The following is a 22187-nucleotide window of genomic DNA, read 5'->3' on the forward strand; positions in this document are numbered from 1 at the left end:
CGCAGTTCGCGTTATATGAGCTTCTGATCGGGGCTTAAGGATTTCTGATACATGAAAAACCATCAGATGTCATTATTTACCAAACATCAAATGAACTGTCATCTGTCATATCTAATAATTTTGAACTTTGAGTTTAGAAGAGACAACCGTTGATCGAGATGAAAATTATGTTTACAGTTTATACTTTTGTATTCTTATCTAAAATAAAATAAAGTTTACAGCTACAAAATATATAAATATAAAAAAATATTAGACGGCAGAAAAGAGGAAAATTAATGTTTATGCATGTTTGTTACTAGGTAAATAAAATTAAACTTTTATTTTTAATTGTATGTTAGTGGAAGATAGTACATAATTATTATTTTATTCATGTTATTACTATTCATTGACAGGGAATACAATAAAATATAAGTTAATATGCTATATGCTAGTAATATTTCGGAATTTAACTAGTTAACATTGCAATTAATTCAGTAAGAGTAACAAAATTTATAAGAACATTTAATTACAGCATTAAATCCTATTTGGTATTTTCCAAAGGCAAACCTTACTCTAGCATATTTAATTTAGCCAGTAAATATTTCTGTCCTTGGGAATGTGTAGCCAAAATAATTGTGATCCATAATTTTGGACCCTAATGAATCACTAACTTTGTGTTGCTTTCCTCTCATTTCTTTAAACCTGTAATATTTAATTTAATTTAATACAGAGTAGGTCCTAAGTTTTTAGTTCTCTATAAGAGTAGCTTGTGTGTTAGAATATTAAAAGTGGAAAAAGTATTATCCACCCATAATGTATTTCAAATGACTTATTAAAAGTATTTCAAATTGTAATCTAATATTGTTGTAACCAGATTGAGAACCCCTTTTTCCAGATTTATTAAGACCTTCTTTAAAGATAGGCTAGAACTCTATCCTATAGGTCCTGGACAAATTAAAATATTTGTAAGCAAAATATTTCCAATAGATTTGCATCAACTGGCATTGTTGATTGTAAAAAACTATATAATAGCCAAGTTACAAATTTTAAGTCTGTTTTAGGGCCCTTTCTGTACTTTTTTGTGTATGGTATGGTATTATAATACACCCATTTTAAAAGCACCTACAGCAAAGTACCTGCTTCTAGCAGCTTAGCAATTAATAAATTAAATCTATCAGTGCATATTGATAAAGTGGTTTATCAGATTGTACCTATGCTAGGTACTCCATATAGATGTAAATCATATCTTAATAATGCTTTATCACACACTTCTAAGTAACATAACAATTCTTGTTAATACACTTGTGGAGCTGTAATATGAAAAAAAAATGAAGTGAATCAAAAAAGGCTATTAAAATCCATTTTAATTTGTTATTGAGAATGCATATTATTGTTTTGGAATCTTTAACCTCAATAGATCCACATGCTATATAGTTGAATTTGAAGAATGTTAGTGAATATACATAAATGTTCCCAATCCACTGAAATGTACCTCGAATATAGTTTCTAATAGTGACATCCATATTTTATAAAATGAAATTGTTGTGACTATATTGAAATGTGCGTGCTAATAAAGACATATTTAATGTGATTGTATTTCATTATATTCATTATAAACAGCCATTGTTAATTAGGGTTAAGATAACAATTCTTCCTGTGATATATGAAATTGTATATTCTAGTTAAAAAAAGATACAAATTCCCTCCTTTTTCACAAAACCCTTCCTCTAGTTTTGCTGCATTTAGTATAATTTAGCTTTTATTGTCCTCTTTATTCTAGAAAAGAATCTAATGTTTCCTTAGCAGAAAGGATTCCCCGGTGTCAGTATCTATCTAATATGCTTGTTCGGCTAATTTAGTAATTACCTTTGAACTATCTGTCTATTAAGTTTATAATGTTATAACTTGGCACTTAGCCTTTTGTCTTGAACCCTCATCTTTTGTTGGGACTACTATCCATCTTATATGTCAAAGCAAACTTTTTTGTAAAAAATTAAAGAGCATTCCAAATGTTAGTTGCAATGATATTAAATGAGAAGGTAGGCATATCATTTAGGTCCATTTGCAAGAAAGTACATAAAAAAATTATTTAACATAAGAATGATGAGGATAAAAGGTGGAAATTACATTTTAATTTTTAGTCCAGTTTAATTGGTTCAACTAACTTTACCATTTTGAAATATGTCTGTATTGAAATTTTACATTCTATAAATGATTATAGAATTAATTCATTCATTTTGCACAACGAAACATCTATGCTATCAAATCTTATGATTTTTAAATGCTAAAATATTGTTTTATTCTTAATTGTATATATTATGTATTCATTTACCAGTATGTGAGCTGATATGAGTTGTAAATGTATTTTTACCCTATAGAAGGCAATAAAAGCTGAATTTGCCTTGTTTTAATATTAAGTTCTGAAATTAGATTTTATTCTAGGTGTATTTTTTGGTGTATATAGTTTTAACTTTTACTGTCTTAAGTCAACTAGAACTATGGGATCAACTAATATTCAGACTGCAATTAGAGTTAGGCCTCTAATAGAAAGGGAGAAGAAGGAAAAACTAGAAACAATGTGGCTAGTAAAAGAAAATAGCATTGTTCAACTAGATTCATATCAGAATTTTGTGGGTGAACCTTATAGCTTTGGTAAGTATGCATTGTTTGAATGGCATTAAAAACCTAGGTTAAGTAACATTATTATTCAAATATGTAAAGTGTGTATTTTGTTAATTATTTTACAAGGGGATATGTACACATGAATTTATTAGCAGTTAATTTAATGAAGTTTTACACATAATATGGGCATACTAATTTACAAGCTTAGCTCCTTAATTTGGTCCTATATAATTGATTGCCATTAAACAAAATAGATAATTTTTTTAGTCCTATAGTTAGAAATATTTTCTTTTATTATTAAAGAATTTGGTCTACAAAAGTTAAAAGCCTATATGGTTTACATACAATATAGGGGTGGGTATAAGGCTGCATTAAGAAATTACAAAAGGGATTCGAAATAGAGTTACTGTAAGTGTTCAAATAATCACATTCATTGTTCAAATTGTTCATGAATTTTTTGACAGTGTTGCTACACTTATGAGCGTTGCCAGACTTATGCCAAGCCCTTTATTATAATACATACAATTATTCAGTCACTAAAACTATTTGAACTAAAATTTATATTGTGGATTGTGAGAAATGTCTGATAGGTTTCATATTTCATTGTATATTACATCATATTTATCAGATAAATAACAGATAACTTCAGAAATATATCAGCACATATTTTGAAAAGCAGAAGAAAATAGACTCAGATGTTTTTAAAAGAATTTTTTGAATTGACTTTTTATTTATGTAAATAGTGATATATTATTAAAATTTAATAAGATATCACTTCATATTAATTAAATAAAAATTTGAACAAATTCATATCTACCTGTTATACTGCATACAAATTTTCATATTGCCAGGTTTTGGTTTATGTATCTAATTAACCTTTTAGATCACATTTTTGACCACACCAAATCAAATCAAGATGTTTATAATAGTGTAGTAAAGCCTCTTGTCATGTCTTGTCTGGAAGGTATACATGCAACTATATTTGCTTATGGACAAACATCGTCAGGTAAAACACATACTATGTTGGGAGATAAAAATGTTCCTGGCATAATCAGTTATGCTGTTCAAGATATTTTTTCTTATATAAAAGAAACTTCAACAAGAGATTTTTTATTAAGGTGAGTCTCTAAAAATACTAAAATGTTCTTTGTTTTCAATGTATCAACATTTATTAGGTGTTCATATTTGGAGATTTACAACGAAAAAATTAATGATCTGTTAGACACAAATGCAACAGATATAAAGATAAGGGAAGGTTACGATTCAGGCGTTTATGTTGAGGCTAAGGAAGAAGTAATAAGGGAACCTTTAGAACTATTTAATATCATGAAAAGGGGAATGAAAACTCGGAAAATAGGGTGTACAGATATGAATGAACGATCTAGTCGATCTCATACTATTTTTAAATTGGTAAGAAATATTATTTTTCTTGTTTTGAATCAATTTTTAATTGAAAACTCACTTACAGGTTATCCATTCTCAAAACAAAGGAGATTCAGAAGTTTCTAAAACAACAGAATCAACTTTAAGTCTTGTAGACCTTGCTGGATCAGAACGCGTTGGTCAAATGAATATGGGTGGCGTCCGACAAGCAGAAGGTGTATCAATTAACAAATCCCTGACAACATTAGGACTAGTCATCAGAAAACTTAGTGAAAACGAAACTTACATTAATTACAGGGATTCAAAACTCACCCGTTTATTGCAGGATTCTTTGGGAGGCAATTCCAGCACTTTAATTATAGCTACTGTAACTGTAGCAGCGGAAGAAACAAAATCAACATTGGAATTTGCCCAAAGAGCAAAAAAAGTAAAAAATCGACCCATAATCAATGAGAAAGTCACTGACAAAGAGCAACTGAAACAGTATGAACATTTATGTCAGGATTATAAAAAACAAGTTGAGAAATTACGACTGGAGAAAATGGAGAGGGAAAAAACTATTGAAGCTTTAGAAGGTAAAATTGGCAATATTAAACTGTTTACTGCAGGGAACGATGAACGACCTCGAAGTAGAATACCTTCTAGAAGACACACCTTGGGATTTTATAAAAGTCATGCAAAACTAGGTTTGCCAATTTTTAATGATGAGTGTGATCAAGATGAATTTATCAAACCACTTCCGTTATCACCAGTCAAATCTGAGATTTGCTTTAGAATGTCTAACTCTGATGATAAAGAAAACTCGATAATTCAGTCACCTCCTCTTACACCTATAAATTGTCAGGAGTTTAAATTTTTAGAGCCTCCAAAAACACCTTATTCTTCCTTAAAAACCGAAAAGGTACTTCTAGAAGAATCTTATGAAAACCTTAAAGAGTTTACTACGTTTGAAAAGTTGTTACAAGACAAAGGGGATGAAGTACAGGAGCTGCAGAAAATAATTGACAATTTAAGAAACGAAAATTGTAAATTACAGGAACAAAAACTAAAATGGCAGGAAATGGTGCATGAAGATAATACATATTTGTCTGATAGGCTCGTTCTTTTAGAAAATATCTTAAAGCGTGATGAACCTAGTAAAAGAGGATCTCTAACCACCATTTTGGAAGAAGAACTTGAACTTTTTTCTGATAACATCGAGACTTCGGATCACAGTATAGATTCTGATAGTTTAAACTCCAAAGAAGATGAAGAACTTAATAGATTGAAACAGTTGGTCGAACAGTTTAAGTGTGACTTATCAAACAAGGACATGGAATTAACTATTCTCACAGAAGAAATTAGAAATTGTAGGAACAAAATTATTCAAAAAGATGAAATTATTGAGAACCTTCAAAAAAAGATCATACAAGAACAGGATGTTAAAGAAGCCGAATTGGAAATTTTAAATAACAAAATTATTAAATCAAATCAGTATAAGGAAATGATGCATACTGAAATTGCAAAGTTAAAATGTCAGAATGAGGAACTTCAGAATCAGTGTAACACAGAGTCTGAAAAAAATACAATTAATGACTTAAGGGCATTATGTGATAATTTAAGATCTAAATTGACATTTACTGAGTCTCAAGTATCCGACTTACAGAAGACTAATATGGCTTTGGAGGATAAATTACAAAACAGTATCGCTGAACTTCAGGCATATGACATTTTAAAAGGTGAAATGGAGCAGTTAAAATCTGATGAAAAAAATGATGCTGATAAGTTGCGAGAAGCAAATGTGGAAGAAATTAATAGATTACAATCTGAACTATGTAACAGAAAATCTGAAATACAGAAACTAATATCTGATTTAGAGTCTTCTCAATCTCAACTTGCGGGTAAACAACAGGAGTTAGAATGCACTAGTCAGGAATTAGACCTTTCAAAAAAACGTATTAACGATCTTGAAGCCTCCGTTCTTGAATTGGAGACTAAATTAACGAGCAACGCTACTGAACTTCAAGATTTAGTTGCTTTAAAAAGGCAAAAGGACTTACTTATATCTGAAAATGACAATAAAGATAAACAAATCGAATTACTACAGAACTCAAATGATGAACTAAAAAATAATGGTTCTTTATTGGCAGAAAAGGAGCTACAAATCAAACATCTAAATTCTGAAATTGAAAAACTACAAACAGAATTAGACGATGTGAATTTCCAACTGACAGGAGAGCAACAAGAATTAGAAAGTACTAATCAACAATTGGAATTGGCAAAACAACATGTAAAACACCTTACAGCTGAAGTACTTGCCTTGGAAGCTGAAGTAACGAACAGTAAGTCTGGGCACCAGGAATGTGATTCCTTAAAACACCAACTAGACTTGCTGAAGTCTGAAAGTGTAAACAAAGACCAAAAGATTGAAATACTTGAAAAATCAAATCATGATCTAAATAATGAAATTGCATCTGTGGCGGAAAAAGATAAAAAATTGGAGGGATTAAATATCGAACTTTTGGAGCAAAAATCTCAACTAGAAAAACTTGAGTCTGACTTAAAAGACGCCTATTCCCAAATAAACCGTAAGCAACAGGAATTAGAAGATACTGTTCGGGAATTAGAGTCTGTAAAACAACATATTGTAGATTATGAGACCAAAGTTGTTTCTTTACAAAGTGATCTATTGAAAGTTACCCTTCAAATTCAAGAATACGATTCTCAAGAAAAGCAATTGAATCAATTGAAATCAGATTGCATATTTAAAGATGATGAGATTCTCATATTAAAAAAGTCAAGTCAAGATTTAATTGCCGAGCTAAAGGAGCGTAATGAGTCAGAGAAAACATTAAAGGATGAAATTGACCATTTGAATAGTCAAAGTCTAAGTAAAGATGCGGAAATAGGTGAGCTAAGAAACACAATTGACAATCTAATGGGACAGATTACCCTGCTAGAGCAAAACATGAAAGAATTAAAATCCCAGCTTCTTGACAAAATAACTGAATTAGATTTATTGCAGTCAGAGAACTGCAAAATTAATGTATTACAAAAAGCAAACTCTGACCAGTTAAAAGAGCGAAATGAGTACAATGAGAAAGTTAAAGTATTAGAGGAACAAATTTGCCAATTAAAAGGTGAAAATTTAAATAAAGATACCCAAATAAATAAACTGGAGGGGACAGTCAATAATCTTTTGGAACAAATTTCCATCCTAGAGAAAAACATAAACAATTTACAATCAGAGCTTGTGAGAGAAAAAACAACTCAACTTGATTCTTTGCAGTCTGAAAACAGCAAGATTGAAGTGTTACAAAAATCAAATTCTGATTTAAATGAGAAAATCTCTACTTTAGCAGAACAGGGGCAGAGAGTGGAACAAGTAGCCTCTGAACAAAAATTGCAAATTGAAAAGCTCAAATCAGAATTAAATTGCAAGTGTCAAGAGTTAGATTTTGCAAAACAACAGGTTCAAGAATTTAAAGCAAAAGTTGTGAACTTAGAAACTCAACTTAACGTTAGGACTTCGGAGATTAACGATTCTTTAAAACATGAATTGGACTTGCTTAAATCCGAAGGTGCAAATAAAGATAAAGAAATTAACAAGTTACAGAAATCTAACGACTATCTGAACCAGAAAATAGCAGAAAAAGATGCTGAAATACTGAAAAAACAAGAAGACTTAAAGTATGCTACTCAGGAGTTTCAGGTAACAAAAGAACATATTAGCAATCTTAAAACTAAGATTACTGATTTAGAAGCTGCATTAAAAAATAGTGCTATAGAACTTCAAAACTATGAATCTCTAAAAGGTCAACTAAATTTACTAAAATCTGAAAGCGTTACTAAAGATCAGGATATCCATAAGTTGCGCAAATCATTGGAAGACAATGTTTGTAATATGGAATCACTACAAAATTCCATTTTCACACTCAAGAATTCCAGGGAAGAATCCATAAAAGAAGTCTTGCACCTGAAAAGTAAGTTAGTCCAAACCGAGACTAAATTACAAGAAAAAGTCCGCCATATCGAGTCTCTGGAAAATACCATCGCGACACTGCAGAGTTCTAGAGACCAATCCATAAAGGAGGTATCTCATCTGAAAAGTAAGTTAGCCCAAACTGAGAAGGATTTAGAGATTAAAAATAGTAAAAAGTTAAAAGATATAGAAAACTTATCAGAGATTGAATATGCCAGAATACAAGATTTGCTAATAGCTAGGGAAAGAGATCTGACAAATAAAATAGAAGAAAATGAGAACCTTAAAAAGGAAAATTACAATCTAAACCAAAAAATTCGGCATCTACAGGTTGAAATAAATGATCTTAAAACAAAAATGAGAGAGAGCTATAAAGATGCTTCTGAGGTGGATGATCTTAGGATGCAGTTACGCATTCTGGAATCTGAAGCAAAAGAGAAAAAACTTCAAGCTCAATATGCTCGTGAGGATTATTTAACTTTAAAACGTTCCTACAACTCATTGGAAGAAAAGTTACTTTTGAGCAAAAAGGAGCTCGCTGATCAGAAAAAGCTGTCTACAAAAAGCGAGAAAACGTTGGAAATTATAAAAAATGTCATGGAAAAAAACGATTTTGGCCTTAAGTACATGCCCTTTGAGCAGCAACTTACTGAACTAATCCTAAAAGTAAAAAGTTTAAGTAAAGATTTAGCGGAAGCGCATGCTGAAGTGAACTTAAAATCTTCTCAACTTTCAACAGCACAAGCTGAATTAAGTAAAATTTCTTCGGATCATCAGTCCTGCATTAAATCTATTGAAAATTTAACCCGGGAAAAAAATGATCTTCAATACAAGTTGGCTGAAGCTGAGAAATCATTGGCAAGGGAACAGAAAAAAATTGAATTGAATGCAGAAGAACTAGTACAAGCTGAGAGGCGTTGTAAAGACCTACAAGAAAAATTAAAGTTACAAAGAGATAAGATGATTTCATTTAAAGAAAAGCTAAGTGCCAAAGAACAAGAAGTTCTAAGTTTAGAAGCTAAAGTGGGTGAACTGTTGAAGTTTAAGAAAACACTCCAAGATTCTCAGGAAAAGATTGTGGTTCCAAGAAGATCGGACGAGAGTAGCAGGTCGATGTCTCCAAATGACCTTAGGAAAGTTAAGAGGCAGCTACTGCTGGACCAAAGGAGAGGATTGAGTCCAGATATCGCTAGTTCAGATGAGGATTCGAATGGTAAGTTTAATGCTTTAGTTTGTTAAAGGTTTTTTATCATACAGCAATACATGCTTATAATTTAAGAGATATTGTGATGGCTAAAGCAGGATAAGGCCCACTTTGTGTGTTTAAAAATATTTCATTAAAAAGTTATAAAATTTTTGAACTTTTGAATGTGTTTTCGATCTTAAAATAAATAGCAAATTTATGTTCTTAATTTTTTGCTGCTCCTTACTGGCACTCAGATTCACGCTGATGTTTTGTCTTTTGTCTACCATTATCAACTTGTTTTTAATATGGATGCATTAACTAAATAGTTTCTTTAATTAGCTCTTTAACGATAAATTTTCTGTAATTATAGAAAGAGACATGTATTTAATTTACTGTTGATTGGAGCAGTTGTTTGAAATGCAAGTGTATTGTGTATCATTGAAAAAGTAATTAAAGGGACTACTTAAAACTGTAATTCAATATACAAGGTCTACCGTAAAGAATGAGACAAAATTTCCGAACTAGTTCGTTACGCAAATTTGAGTCGCAAATGTCCTATAAACATCCGGGTCCGTAAATATTACTATAACAAAATATGATTTTTTTTTTCGATTTTTTTTAAAAATAAATGGTACTATACTAAAATATATTTACACTCATTATCAGTAAGCCGTCTATGGCTATTCTCATCAATAAGATGTTTAAATTGACCTAAATTAAGCCTAAGTATATCAATATTATAATTTCTTCTGTGCTCTAGTGTATAGAATAAATGTTGTTGGCTAAGAGCATTGTGGAACCCTAAAACCTTATTACAGATGTTAAGTTGTTGCATTTAATGTATACATGCATAATTTTAAATAAAAACACTGCTAAAGTCTTCTAACTTTAAGGTTTTAAGTATTAGAAACTATTCCATTGTTTGAAGTACTTAAAACCTTAAAGTTAGATAAAGTCGAAATTATACCCATTTGTAGTTACGTCATCCAGGTGAGAAAAAACGTATGGCGTAGATATTTTTACCAATCAATATTAGGTTATAAACTCTACCATCGCCTTCAGAAATTAATAGTCTGCTATGTATTTTTACGTTCAGAAATTAACAAATGATTTATTTTAGCAGCATATTATTATATTTTTATACTTGTGTATATACTTTCATTCCCAAAAAAATTAAAAAATCTTGTAGTATTTATTGTATTATTAACAAACTTAACAATTAACAAATATTATTATAATTAATCATAAATAATGGGACATAAACAACAAGTCCGAAACGGAATTCCACTTCAAATTGAGAATGTGATAGAGCGAGCCGCAGATGCAACAAAATTGAGCACAACAACGATCGCAAATATAAAGAAGAATGGGATAAAATCAGATCAGGATTACGCTGCTCATATATTTTCCAAGCAAAAGACCGCAAAACCAAATCTACAACATATTTGAAAAGTAGAATTCGGCACGAGCAGTAGACGTAACAAAACTTACGAGCTTACAAAAATTGTGAATAATGGTATAAAATTATTTTAACTCACTGAAAAAAATTTAAATACTGACAATTTAATTTACTTGTTCATGAAAAAAATGCTGCTTGAAGGAATATGTCAACACATTAAAATGAAAATACCATTCCAAAAAATAAAACATACAAACTCATAAAAAACACGCCATATTGCATTACCAAGTTAATGAAATTGCAACGATATGATTGAATACTTAAACGACGATCATAAAATAAAATTTGCTAGAACAAAAAAAGCTTAATCAATCTCGTCAGTATTGTCAGAGTCAGAACTGAAATCAGAGATATTGTCTTCGTCATTGTCGTCTTCATCAGTCGTAATCACAAGTGGCAGAATGTCATAGGGATCACACACTTGTATTGCCTCCCAAGCCTTTTGAATTACCTTTTCTGTATGAAAAACATATTTTTGCCAATGACCTATAGAAATTTCGTTTATTACCCTTTCCCATGTAGTCAGAACTTCTGAAGGTGACCTCTTAAAATTGTAAATATATTGATCATATTTTCGTTTACATTCCGACCATACTATTTCAACTGCATTAAACAGGCAATGATATGGTGGCAGTCGCAAAATTTTGTGTCCTAAAGGTTTAACATATTCATCAAGGAAGTACTTTTTTCACTAGTGCAGTTTCTGCGTACAATACTCCATATTTTATCTTTCATGGCTTTTTCTGGAAAGCCAATATTCTTTTTCTTCAACGATTCGGTCAGTCTCTGCTTTGTCCAAGATTTTCTCGGGATTTCTTCTAATAAACCAGAATGGTAACTTGCATTGTCCATGATTATAAATGACTTTGGGGGAATATTTGGAACCAGCTGAGTTTTAAACCAGTTTTCGAAGTTTTTCCTGTTCATATTGTCATGATAATCTCCCGTTTTTAATCCACTCTTGAATATTAAATTTGCACCCTTGATGAAGCCATCTTTGGTTCCGGCGTGGACCACGATATAACGATGACCCTAAAAATAAAAGATAATTCTATTCTCTTCTTTTAGAAATCATTCTTCCAGAACATACATTTAATATAATTAATAAGTAATGTTCCATGCACATACGAGTAGTGTATGGAGTTAAATTCCCTCATATTGTCTTAGAGAGAAATTATATGAAACTATGAAACAGATGAAATTATGAAGTTAGAGGGTCCTAACAAGGGCAATAGTTTTTATTCAAAAAAAAAATCTAAAAAGATAACCAGATAATTTTTACCTTCACTGTTTTTCCTTGAATTCGTGTGCTTGGTGTCATCTTGCCAGCTTCTACGAAATGAACCCTTGCTAAAAATCCACGTCTCGTCAATGAAAACTGCAGTAAAACCTTCCGGACTTTTCATTTTTCCTTTCTATTCAATTTCTTCCCTGAACTTTTCTCTTATTGTTGCCAATATTACATATTCTTTTCTGGCGTACATAGAATAAATTGTGTGCCGAATTCTATGTTTCAAATATGTTGTAATTTTGGTTTTTGCTGTCTTTTGCTTGGAAGATATACGGGCTGCGTAATCCTGATCTGATTTTATCCCATTCTTCTTTATATTTGCGATCGTTGTGCTCAATTTTGTTGCATCTGCGGCTCGCTGTATCACATTCTCAATTTGAAGTGCAATTCCGTTTCGGACTTGTTCCTTTTCCAGTTAAAAAAAAGCCAATATATTTAAAATCATCAGCTGCGATTGTTCATAATACCTATTATATCTTTTTTTAGGCATTATCTAACACTTTTCGAAATAACTTTCAAGAACAAGTTGACAAATCAATATTTTTGATTGACAGTGACGGATATTACACATAACCTAGTATATAAAAGATGAATAATCATCAGACACCAATTTTTTTCAAAAGTTTGTTGTCGCCGCTGCTTGGAATATGCTTAACAAAGATAAACAAAAATGACGTCAATACAAATGGGTATAATTTCGACTTTATAATGGAATAGTTAATATATTTATAGTAAATCACAGTTTATATAACAGAAATTTTGTTGTCAGCTTATTTTTAAACGTTGAACATTAAAATTGTTTTGGACACCAGACAAAGTGCAATATTCTAAAATAGACGTTAGAAAACAAATATCTAATTATTACTAAAATCAAACAAGATAGAAAATAAAACTAAAATAGAAAATTATCGGTATTTTACTTATTGTAATTACACTAATTACATAAAAAGAAAGATTAAAATTCATTATGTAAGCAATAATGATCTTATATTGTAGTAAATATTGTAAATATAATTAAAAACAAACTTATTTACTGCTAGCTTGTGCTTGGCTTCATTGTATATTGAACACTAGAGCATTATTTTTATTTTTTGCCAGTTAAATTATGCAAATCGCTTTTGATTTGATCGTCAACGCCAAACTTTTTTAGTAAAGGGTGTTTTTTTTAAAGGCGGAGAACTTTGAAATTACAAATTAAACTACATTGAAATTAAACACAAAATATTTTATTGATATGAACAAATTTGCTTTTATATTAAAGAATTTTTTTTGGCATTAATATTTCAAAATGATTTCGGGCATGTGACCCCCACGGCTGGCGCGAACGTGGCGTAATCTAAAGATCCAATTTTTACACACTCTTTCCAGTACTGCAGGCTGTATTTCGGCAATCACGCGTCATATGTTGGCTTCCAAGTGCTCAAGTATTTCGGGTTTATCAGCGTAGACGTGCGACTTAACGTAGCCCCAAAGAAAATAATCTGATGGCGTCAAGTCGCACGAACAAGCTGGCCAGTTTATAGGTCCATTTCTTCAAATTATTCGTTGCTCGAATGTCTCTTGCAGTAAATTAATTGATTGGCGCGCTGTATGGCACGTGGCACTGTCCTGCTGAAACCACATTTCTGCAACGCTTGCAACAACTTCCAATTGAGGCACAAAAAAGTTGGTTATCATGTTTCTGTATCGCTCACCGTTTACTGTAACGTTCTGACCGTCAGCATTTCTGAAGACATAAGGACAAATGATTCCACCGGCCCACAAAGTGCACAAAACGGTTAGTATTTCTGGATGTAACGGTTTTTCGCCAATAGCTCGTGAATTCTCATCCCCCCAAATTCGTTTTCACATAGCCATTTACCAAAAGTGTGCTTCATCACTGAACACAATTTTCATATGAAATCGTGGATCAACAGCAATCTTTCCTTCCGCCCATTCAGCTAATGTACGGCGCAAAAGATGATCCTGGGGTTTCAACTCCTGGACAAGTTGAATTTTTTATGCTCGCAATCCGAGATCTTTGCGCAAAATTTTCCATAAAGTGGATGGACATAAGTTCACTTGTTGAGAACGACGACGAATTGACACATTTGGATCATTATCAACACTATGCTGCACAGCAGCTATCGCTTGTTGCGTGCTCACTGTACGGCGTCTTACGGGATGCGTATTGTCGACTAGAGTAAAAGTATTGCGAAAACGATCAACAAGAAGTCAACGATCAGTAAGCTGCAGAGTGACAAAACGCAGTAGACGACAGTACTGGCAACACCACACCTAACCTCACCTTAGTTGTAACCTATTTGTTGTCAAAACTAATCGAATACAGGGTTATTCTAATGACGTTATTCTATTCATGTCCCATAGTGAGTGATTTAGTGCGCGATAACACACTCTTCGTGATAAAATTTGGCTTTCCGCCACTCTTAGTGAAAAATATATATCCAAATCCACCCATTTTGCAAAAAACCCGACCATTTTTCGTTAGTTTTAACAAAAGCCGCTAAACTGCAGAATTACCCGATCGGTAGTTTCTCAAATTAATCTCTCTGAAGGACGATTATAAGCACCATAAAACTCACGTAATGCCCAGACGAGCTGGACCCTGCAGCCAACCTGTACCAGTTTTTTCAGGACTTTTATGCAGTGTAGTACAAGCTTGGAGCTTACCTTTGCGGCCGTGATAGTCTTAATGGCAGCTTTGCTATCCGAGCATATTGATACGACTGTATTGCGGTGTCCGCAGCTTAGGATTTTCTGTCCGCATTTTAATACATCAAATACTTCGGCCTGGAAGACAGTGGCGTGCTTCCCCAGCGAGTATGCCCTAATGGTATGTGGGATCCCACCACAAAGCCCTGATCCAGCTCTGTTATTCATTCTGGAGCCATCTGTGTATCAGATGGTCCCCCTATTTAGCAATGCAGGTCTGTTGGAATGCTGCCACTCCTCTCTGCCTGCAATGTGCGTCACGAATCCCTCGCAGTCCACGGTCACTGGAGCCATGCAGTCACTGCCTATCAGAAGGAGAGGACATTCCTGTTTGGCCCGTGACCACATTTTTGCGTGACCGGTCTCGCCAGCACGTAGTTCGCCGAGGACGTATAGCCTGTACGCAGTCCTCATTGCCTCGAATTGCATAACGAGGTCCAGAGGCGGAAGGCTCATCAGAGTCTCAAGTTGGCGCCGTCCGCATGGAACCCGTTATGCTGAGACATGCAAGACGTTGGACTCTGTCCAGTTGAGCACGAATTTTCGCTTTCTCCGTACATGGCCACCAAACGATAGCCCCGTATGTGAGAAGAGGTCTCACAATGCGCGAGTAGATCCAGTGGAGGATCTTAGGAGACAGACTTCATTCTGGTGTCTGCATGATCGTACCAGGAGAGTTTGGGATCTAACTTGATTCCCAGAAATCGAACTGTCCTGGAGTAATGCAGCTGCACGCCACCTAGAGATATAACAGAGGGCGTGCCAAAGTTACGTCGTACTATTTTATCAATTTTAAATCATCACCAAGTAGAGCCAAAAAAGTGGCCATGAAAAAGCCATCGTTTATTCTGTTATACGGCTTTAAATATCGTCAGAAAAAAAAATAAAAAGATTTTTAAAATGTTTTTTTTTTAAGGATTTTTTCGTAAATATTGGCTTTTTTTGCTTTAACCGTATTTAGTAAGGATTGAATCACGCAACCTTGGCTACATTTAGGCGTTTTCAAAATTCTTTGTATAGATAGGTGTTACAGGATTATTATAGGATTACTTCTCCATACAGTTCTCAGTGAGCTACCTAATTAGCTTGTAAAAAAGGACAGTGATCATTAATTGATGATGATCTTTCATTGTAGCAAAATTAGGGAGAGTAAGTTTTTAGTGGGGGGTTTAGTTATAAAAGGAATGATGTATTCACCTTTGTTTCAAAACTAAAAATTTAATTAAGAAAATAGGAAAGCTAGAACAAATAAACAAAATATTTATTTCAACAGTCAAAAGTATACCTAAAGGTACATATATTACAATACACAATGTTTCGTTTAAAAACTACATGTACATACTTACGTATTATTTTCCAACAAACACTTTTTATATTCTATCTATATGTTATTTACTAACTATTTATTCCATATTTTAAAATAGATTTTGGGTGTCGATTATAATTTATGTTATAAGTTTTTAAAAATGTTGATTTTTTTTAAACTTATTATTAAAAATATGGCCATTTCATTTAAAAAAAAAACATTTTAATTATGTTGTGCGGTGCGGATACCGCATAATTTGTCTAACGAAATTTGCTTTTTTCAGGGGACCTTAATTCAGATGTTGATCTAAATCGATGTTTTCTGTATTACTATTACCAGTCGTCTTGAATCGCCGTGTATTAATATGATATTTAAAAAAAATGGCTACTTACAAATATAGTCCAGGACTATAAGACGAAAAGAAGACCAATCTGCAAAAAAATTCTTATCTGGTTGAATTTTTTACCAAAGCTTCTTTTCGACATTAAAAAAAACCTCTATGAAAAAAATTCGTTTCAGACCTTTTTTGTGAAGAATTTCATATTGGACAAAAAAGATTGCATTGCATTCACTCATTTTATCGTAGGATTCATAGTTTTGACTGGACCTCCATAAAAAAAGCTTCACTTTGATTCATCGAGGCTTTTGATTTCAAATGTCAAAAAAAAGCTCTGGTAAAAAGTTCAGATGGATGGGAATTTTTTAGCAGAAAAAGTCTAATAGTTCTGGACCAATAAGGGTTTCTCGAATTTGTCATACATTTTTGAAGAAGCTTAGTTCAGTACTACGAGTGATAGCCTAAAGCGAGTTTATATACGGGAGCACGATATTTTGATAATAATACGCGAGAATTTACTTTTTGGACGTTTTCATTCTTTTACTTTATATTACCTAACTCAATTATTAAAATATTCAAATTCACTTATTCTATGAATAAATTCTATGCTATCTTAAACTATTTTTCAGGTTGTGAAACGTGCGTTAAACTCAATACTAAAATCTCCTATCTTAAAACTGTTAACGAAATACTTAAAGAACAGATGGGCGAATTAAATAGTGACATTCGGGATTTAGACAAAGAAAATGAAGATTTAGAAATTAAAGTTAAAAACATGGAGGAGAGAAGAGGTAAGACTATTTTGAAGACCATTGTTTACATTATCTGATTTACTTTATGTCTAGATTCTCTAGAAAAAGAAAATGCTGATCTGAGGGTTACAATTTCCTGGTTAAGTAAACAAAGCAATTCAAAGGGAAATGGACCTAATGTTGAAAAAGGCGTGCAGGTTGAGGTAAGAAAACTTACGTTCATGTTCTATTTATATAGTCTAATATCTAATTTGTTCTTAATATCTTATTTTTAGTGTAATAGTGATATCCAAGAAAAACTAGAGTTATATAAAAAACTTGCAGTAACGAGGCGAAAAGAGGCCAATATCTTAAGGTCTAAATTGGGGTTACCTTTGGATTGTCCTGTGCTGCAAATGCAAAAAAATCATGACGACGTGCCTTAACTTTACAATTATAGATTATTTTGTAAAATTACAATTTAGTCATGAGTTAAAAAGAAAGTGGAACAAGAATGTTAAAGATTTAACAAACCAAGTTTAAATAATTTTAGTTTTAGCCTTAAATTTCGACAAACTTATATGTTTGGAATCAAGGTCTGTATATTTTTAATGCCTTAAGACTGATCTTTTTGTGTAACTTTATAATATGATGTGATGTTACCACCATGTGATAATAGAGTATTAGTGCCATTTTAATGGGACTATTAAGTTTTTAAAACGATAATTAGATTATATTTTAACACTGTGTGGCTAATAATTTTGTAAATTTTAGTGTCTAATTAATGTATTCATCCCCAATTTTTTCATAATTTAATAAAATATAAATTTCATTTTCCAGAAATGTAATTATATATGGACTAGTTTTAGGGAAAAAAATATACCAGTTTTTTTTCTTGAACGCGAGAGCCGAACGTAGAGAGTAGAAAGCAAAAAAAAAATCGAATTATACTGTAGAAAATTACAATTTTTTAGTAATTATTTAGGGTTTATAGTGATGCTTTATTAGAAAAAACTAGTTAAAACTAAACAAAACATAAAAAAAACACAAATTTTTAATCTTAGCGGATTGTAAAAGGCCAAAGAAAGAAATATGAAAAAACTGCATTGAGTAAAAAAAAACAATATAAACAAGATTTACGAGAAAAATAAAGCATATAATTTTAATTGTTTTTAAATAATTCAATATGTTTATAATTTTGTGTGAAAAACGTTTAATTTACTTTAGTTTAAGAAAATAAAGAATATTAAGGACATGATTTTAAATTACAAAAAAATAGCAACGCGACTCAAATGATAAAAAGATAGGTCTGTACTCTTACAAGTCGGATAATTGGGATTTTCTTTGTATTTTTGCATTTGTCCTTTGTTTTTCTGGTTGCCTCTTCCTGAAGAAGCCAATAAGCATCGATTAAAATATAAACAAAATACAAGTACAAATGATTGTAATGTACTACAACGATATTGGTGACGCCGCAAATATCAGCTGTTCTTTATCATTCCGGAATCATCGTGGTGATGCAAGCGGTCACACTGCACGTCTTTGGAGACGCGTGGAAGGACAGCGAATCTTCCAGAATATATATAAGGAGTGGATAGTACGGAATCTTTTGGGCTGACTGGATGGCACTATATCATAAAATATTAATCAGCGTCAGTTTAAAGCGGCTCCAAAAGCAAACGATTGATCATATAGGGAGAAAGCCATTGCCCTTACTTTGGCCTTAAGAGATGTGGCAGCCATCCTGCAAAGAATATCCCCAGAAGAACAAGTGTACGACCACCTAGTGAGGCATTTGGAGATGTGCTACTATGTGTGGTTCGACTGGTATATCCTGATGTCCCGGAAATAATCATGGAGGTTTGGCAGTTCAAGCATTCGTAGATGGACTCGTGTCCGGCAAGTGATTCCAGAAGAGAAATGCTTTGAGGAATCGGTAAAGCGGATTTTTAGGGAGGCGATTGGAGCACGTAGCCGGTATGACCGGAAATTGGGCTGTTGCAAATGTGACAAAGTAGTTCACAAAAAAAGACACTCTCCAGAAGGCGCCAAACTAAGGAAGATCGGTGTTATCGTCTATTCAGCTAGCCGTAGCAAGAAGACTTTATCCGGAGGACTGTAAAAAGCATTGTCAGCGAACAGAGGAGAAATTCAGTTGTTAAGAACCACGACCACAGATGTAAATAGCTCCGCACTATGTATGTAATGTGCGGAGCTCTTTACATCTGTGCTACCACCTTCCATAATACTTGGCAAAATGGGGATCTTATAAAAGACTAAGAGGACGATATCTAGATACTTGTAGTCTGGATAAAGAAAAGGAAGAAGCCAACTTGGAAAGAAGTTGCCAACTATTTTCCTAACGTCATATTGGTCACAATGGCACTCCCGAATTTTGGAAGATAGACTCTTGGCGGCGGAAAGTAGTTGACCAGAGGAAATAAGGAGAATCGTTGTGTTTCAATGTCGGATTTCGGTGTTGTTAGAGGAAATCCATGCCGGTGTGGCAGGAGGACATCTTGGAGTAAGAAAGACCATGCGCAAAGTGAAGGCAAGATTTTACTGGGTCAATAGCAATGTAGAGTAAGGAACTGGTGCAGGAAATGCGTTGTAAATGCGGCAAGTAATGGGCAGAGAAAGAAGAACGCTTTGTTGCGTAGATCTATTTAATCTATCTAACTGGATAATTTTTTATCCAGCTTATTCCAGATCATCTGTAAGACGCTTGGAATAAAGAAAGCGAGAACTGCTGCATTACACCCGTAGTCAGATGGCATGGTGGAACGAATCATTAGAATCAAAGTAGCCTCTAGCCATCAAAGAGACTGGAATAACTTTCTACATTTGTTCTTGATCGGCCATCCATGAAATTACACGAAAGTCTTCGGCTTGAAGTGATCTTGGTTGCCCGCCAGGAACCGATGTTGCTGTCGAGGAGTACGTTAGGGAGCTGCGTAAAATGAATGTCCTTTACAGTCAAGTGTGCATTACGATTCAAGATGCCAGCCCTCATATGAAGGAGGCATGTGATTGGTGCAACAACAGTGACTTTGGCTTTGAAAGGCTGTGTCACCGATACTTCAATCATCCTGGGATGAGCCATACAAAGTTCTGGAAGTCATGAAAGGTGTTCTTAGACAGAATACAAAAGCCGCCGCGGGGTAAAGTTGGAGTCATTCACTTAGACTGACTGGCTCCTTATTATAAAAACCACGAAGATGCTGAGCTGTGGAAAATTCAACCAGAGTCGGATTTGACATTCTATTAATTCACGGCTCATCATTTTCATTTCATTTCATTCTTATGGTCGAAAAAGTCCGGCGTGACCTGTGAAGTGCAGCAAAATCTGTTTACTGCTCCAGGTGAGTAAGCATAGGTACATTATGTCTGGAGAAATAGCTGCAGTTTTCTGTAGAAAATTGGAAAAAATTCAAACGCTGCGTCGGTCTAACCCCAGAGTCGGGCAAGCATTTTTTAGATTTTCTACCTAATAATTAAAGACTCGTTTTATCAGAAGCCGGCCTGTAAGGTCCTTTGGGACACTTTGTGTTCTCTAATGGAGGAGTTGCTTGCCGAAATTCTGAGAAGCCTAGCAACTCCCAAGCCGACTCGATAACTTGACTGGAGAGTGATTCGCAGTATGTTAGATGCGGTATTTAGGTTTAGAGGTGTTCAAATTCTGGTGTGCTGTTATACTCCTCAACGTTCTTTTCCGAAGAAAAGCGTAGATTGTTATTTTTACAAGAGCTCCTGTTGCAAGAGGGAAACCTTATACTGATATCGACATCTACTATCTTTGGGATCATTTCGGGACAAAATGAGCTTAGGTCGGGTGCAGTGTAACAATATTGGAAAACGTCGCGAATATCAGCTGTTCTTTGTCATTCCGGAACTATCGCGATGACGCAACCAGGCATACCAGTGGAATGTTAGCGAATCTTCCGAAACCATGGTCTGCCGAGTATATAAGGAGTCCACGCCGCTGGGAGGCCAGTTTAAGTCGGAATACTGGCATGACTCTTAAATCGATATAAATAATAGTAAATAAATATATCTAGGATTCAGTAAAATAAATCATTTTTGTGCATCGAGTGTTTTAATTCCCAACGAAACGAATGCTAAAAGTGCTACAGTACTTTTAGATGAAAAAATGTTGGTCTTCAAAACGTTAAACCATAGGAGGCTTGTATGCCAACATGATTTCATGGTCAAGTTATTAGGTACGCTCTTAAAATGCGGTAATATTAGAGTTGCACCAAGTTAAACTACTATCATGTGTGAAGAGGCTGGTTTTGTCGGTAATATCCAGACTAGCAATGTCTTGATTAATAGCCATACAAAAGCTTTTGAGAAATTACAGAACTTGTTCCAGATTTTTTAAGTATTATTTGTTCAGGCTGGAGTATCGAATATTAAAAAAGCAAAACAGCATAATTTGCGTATTTTTCGCTTAAAAGTCCAAACTGGTTCGTGATTGGATTCTTATATGTAAGCAGAAATGTGTCTTTTTTTAACCAATCTTTGATAACCTATGGAAAAGTGCCATTGGCCGATCTTCATTTCCTCCTTTATAAAAAGGAATGATTATCGCCGTTTTGAAGCAATTTGGAAAAAAACCATTTTGAAATGTCTTATTAATGAAATTAGTCCGGCGTCAAACAAATATGTGTAATAATTCTTATTTGCATAAGGGAAATATAAAATTGCATCATGGGAACGAGTTTTATTATTCCTTAATTTTTTTTTCGACATTTATAAAGTATTTGCCTAAGCTCCCCGTTAAAGCAGAGATTCTGCTAGAAGAACCTTTATTTCTTAAATTACTTACAATATAGCATATTTCTTTAGCAACATTTCTGGATGTAGCTAAGCTCCTGATATAATAAATATCTTCGGTAGCTTTTATATAGTGTTAAGATAAACTTTTCTGTAAAGTTTCACGTAATCCTGATGAAGAAAGACGCTGTCCGAGAATTTCGAAAGATAAAAATATTATTGTCCATTGCCAGAGCTTCCGGTATAGAGGCTATGGATATAATAAATTCTTTCATACATCAGTATCTTCCATTTGTAGTCATGATCACACAATATGTTATGCATGCATTTCCGTAATGATTTAAAGAAAGTTATTGTGCTTTTTTAAGCAGATAACTAGAGCCTCGCTATTTTCATAAGAAATCTCTGAATTTTGCATGTTGTGCTACTTTGTCGTGTAGGTAT

At 33.3% G+C, this 22187-nt stretch overlaps 1 protein-coding gene across 1 annotated transcript; it reads left to right on the top strand.

Annotated features, from left to right (window-relative positions):
• Positions 1-124: 124 nt before the first annotated feature.
• On the top strand, positions 125-21680 carry LOC126740328 (uncharacterized). Its single transcript, XM_050446300.1, has 8 exons — positions 125-299; positions 2422-2631; positions 3485-3719; positions 3777-4011; positions 4070-9158; positions 16866-17027; positions 17082-17191; positions 17264-21680. Exons 2-8 carry the CDS (start codon positions 2478-2480, stop codon positions 17411-17413), a joined length of 6135 nt encoding a protein of 2044 aa, XP_050302257.1. The 5' UTR covers positions 125-299; positions 2422-2477; the 3' UTR covers positions 17414-21680.
• The last annotated feature ends 507 nt before the right edge of the window (positions 21681-22187 follow it).

The sequence above is a fragment of the Anthonomus grandis genome, chromosome 9, assembly GCF_022605725.1.
Source record: "Anthonomus grandis grandis chromosome 9, icAntGran1.3, whole genome shotgun sequence".
NCBI classification, from domain to species: domain Eukaryota; kingdom Metazoa; phylum Arthropoda; class Insecta; order Coleoptera; family Curculionidae; genus Anthonomus; species Anthonomus grandis.

Excerpts from the sequence above, each read along its gene's own strand:
- LOC126740328 (XM_050446300.1), top strand. The coding sequence starts at position 2,478 with ATGGGATCAACTAATATTCAGACTGCAATTAGAGTTAGGCCTCTAATA. Across the intron at positions 4,012-4,069 it reads CTCATACTATTTTTAAATTG|GTTATCCATTCTCAAAACAA; the intron begins GTAAGAAATATT and ends ACTCACTTACAG. Across the intron at positions 17,192-17,263 it reads AAAAAGGCGTGCAGGTTGAG|TGTAATAGTGATATCCAAGA; the intron begins GTAAGAAAACTT and ends TCTTATTTTTAG.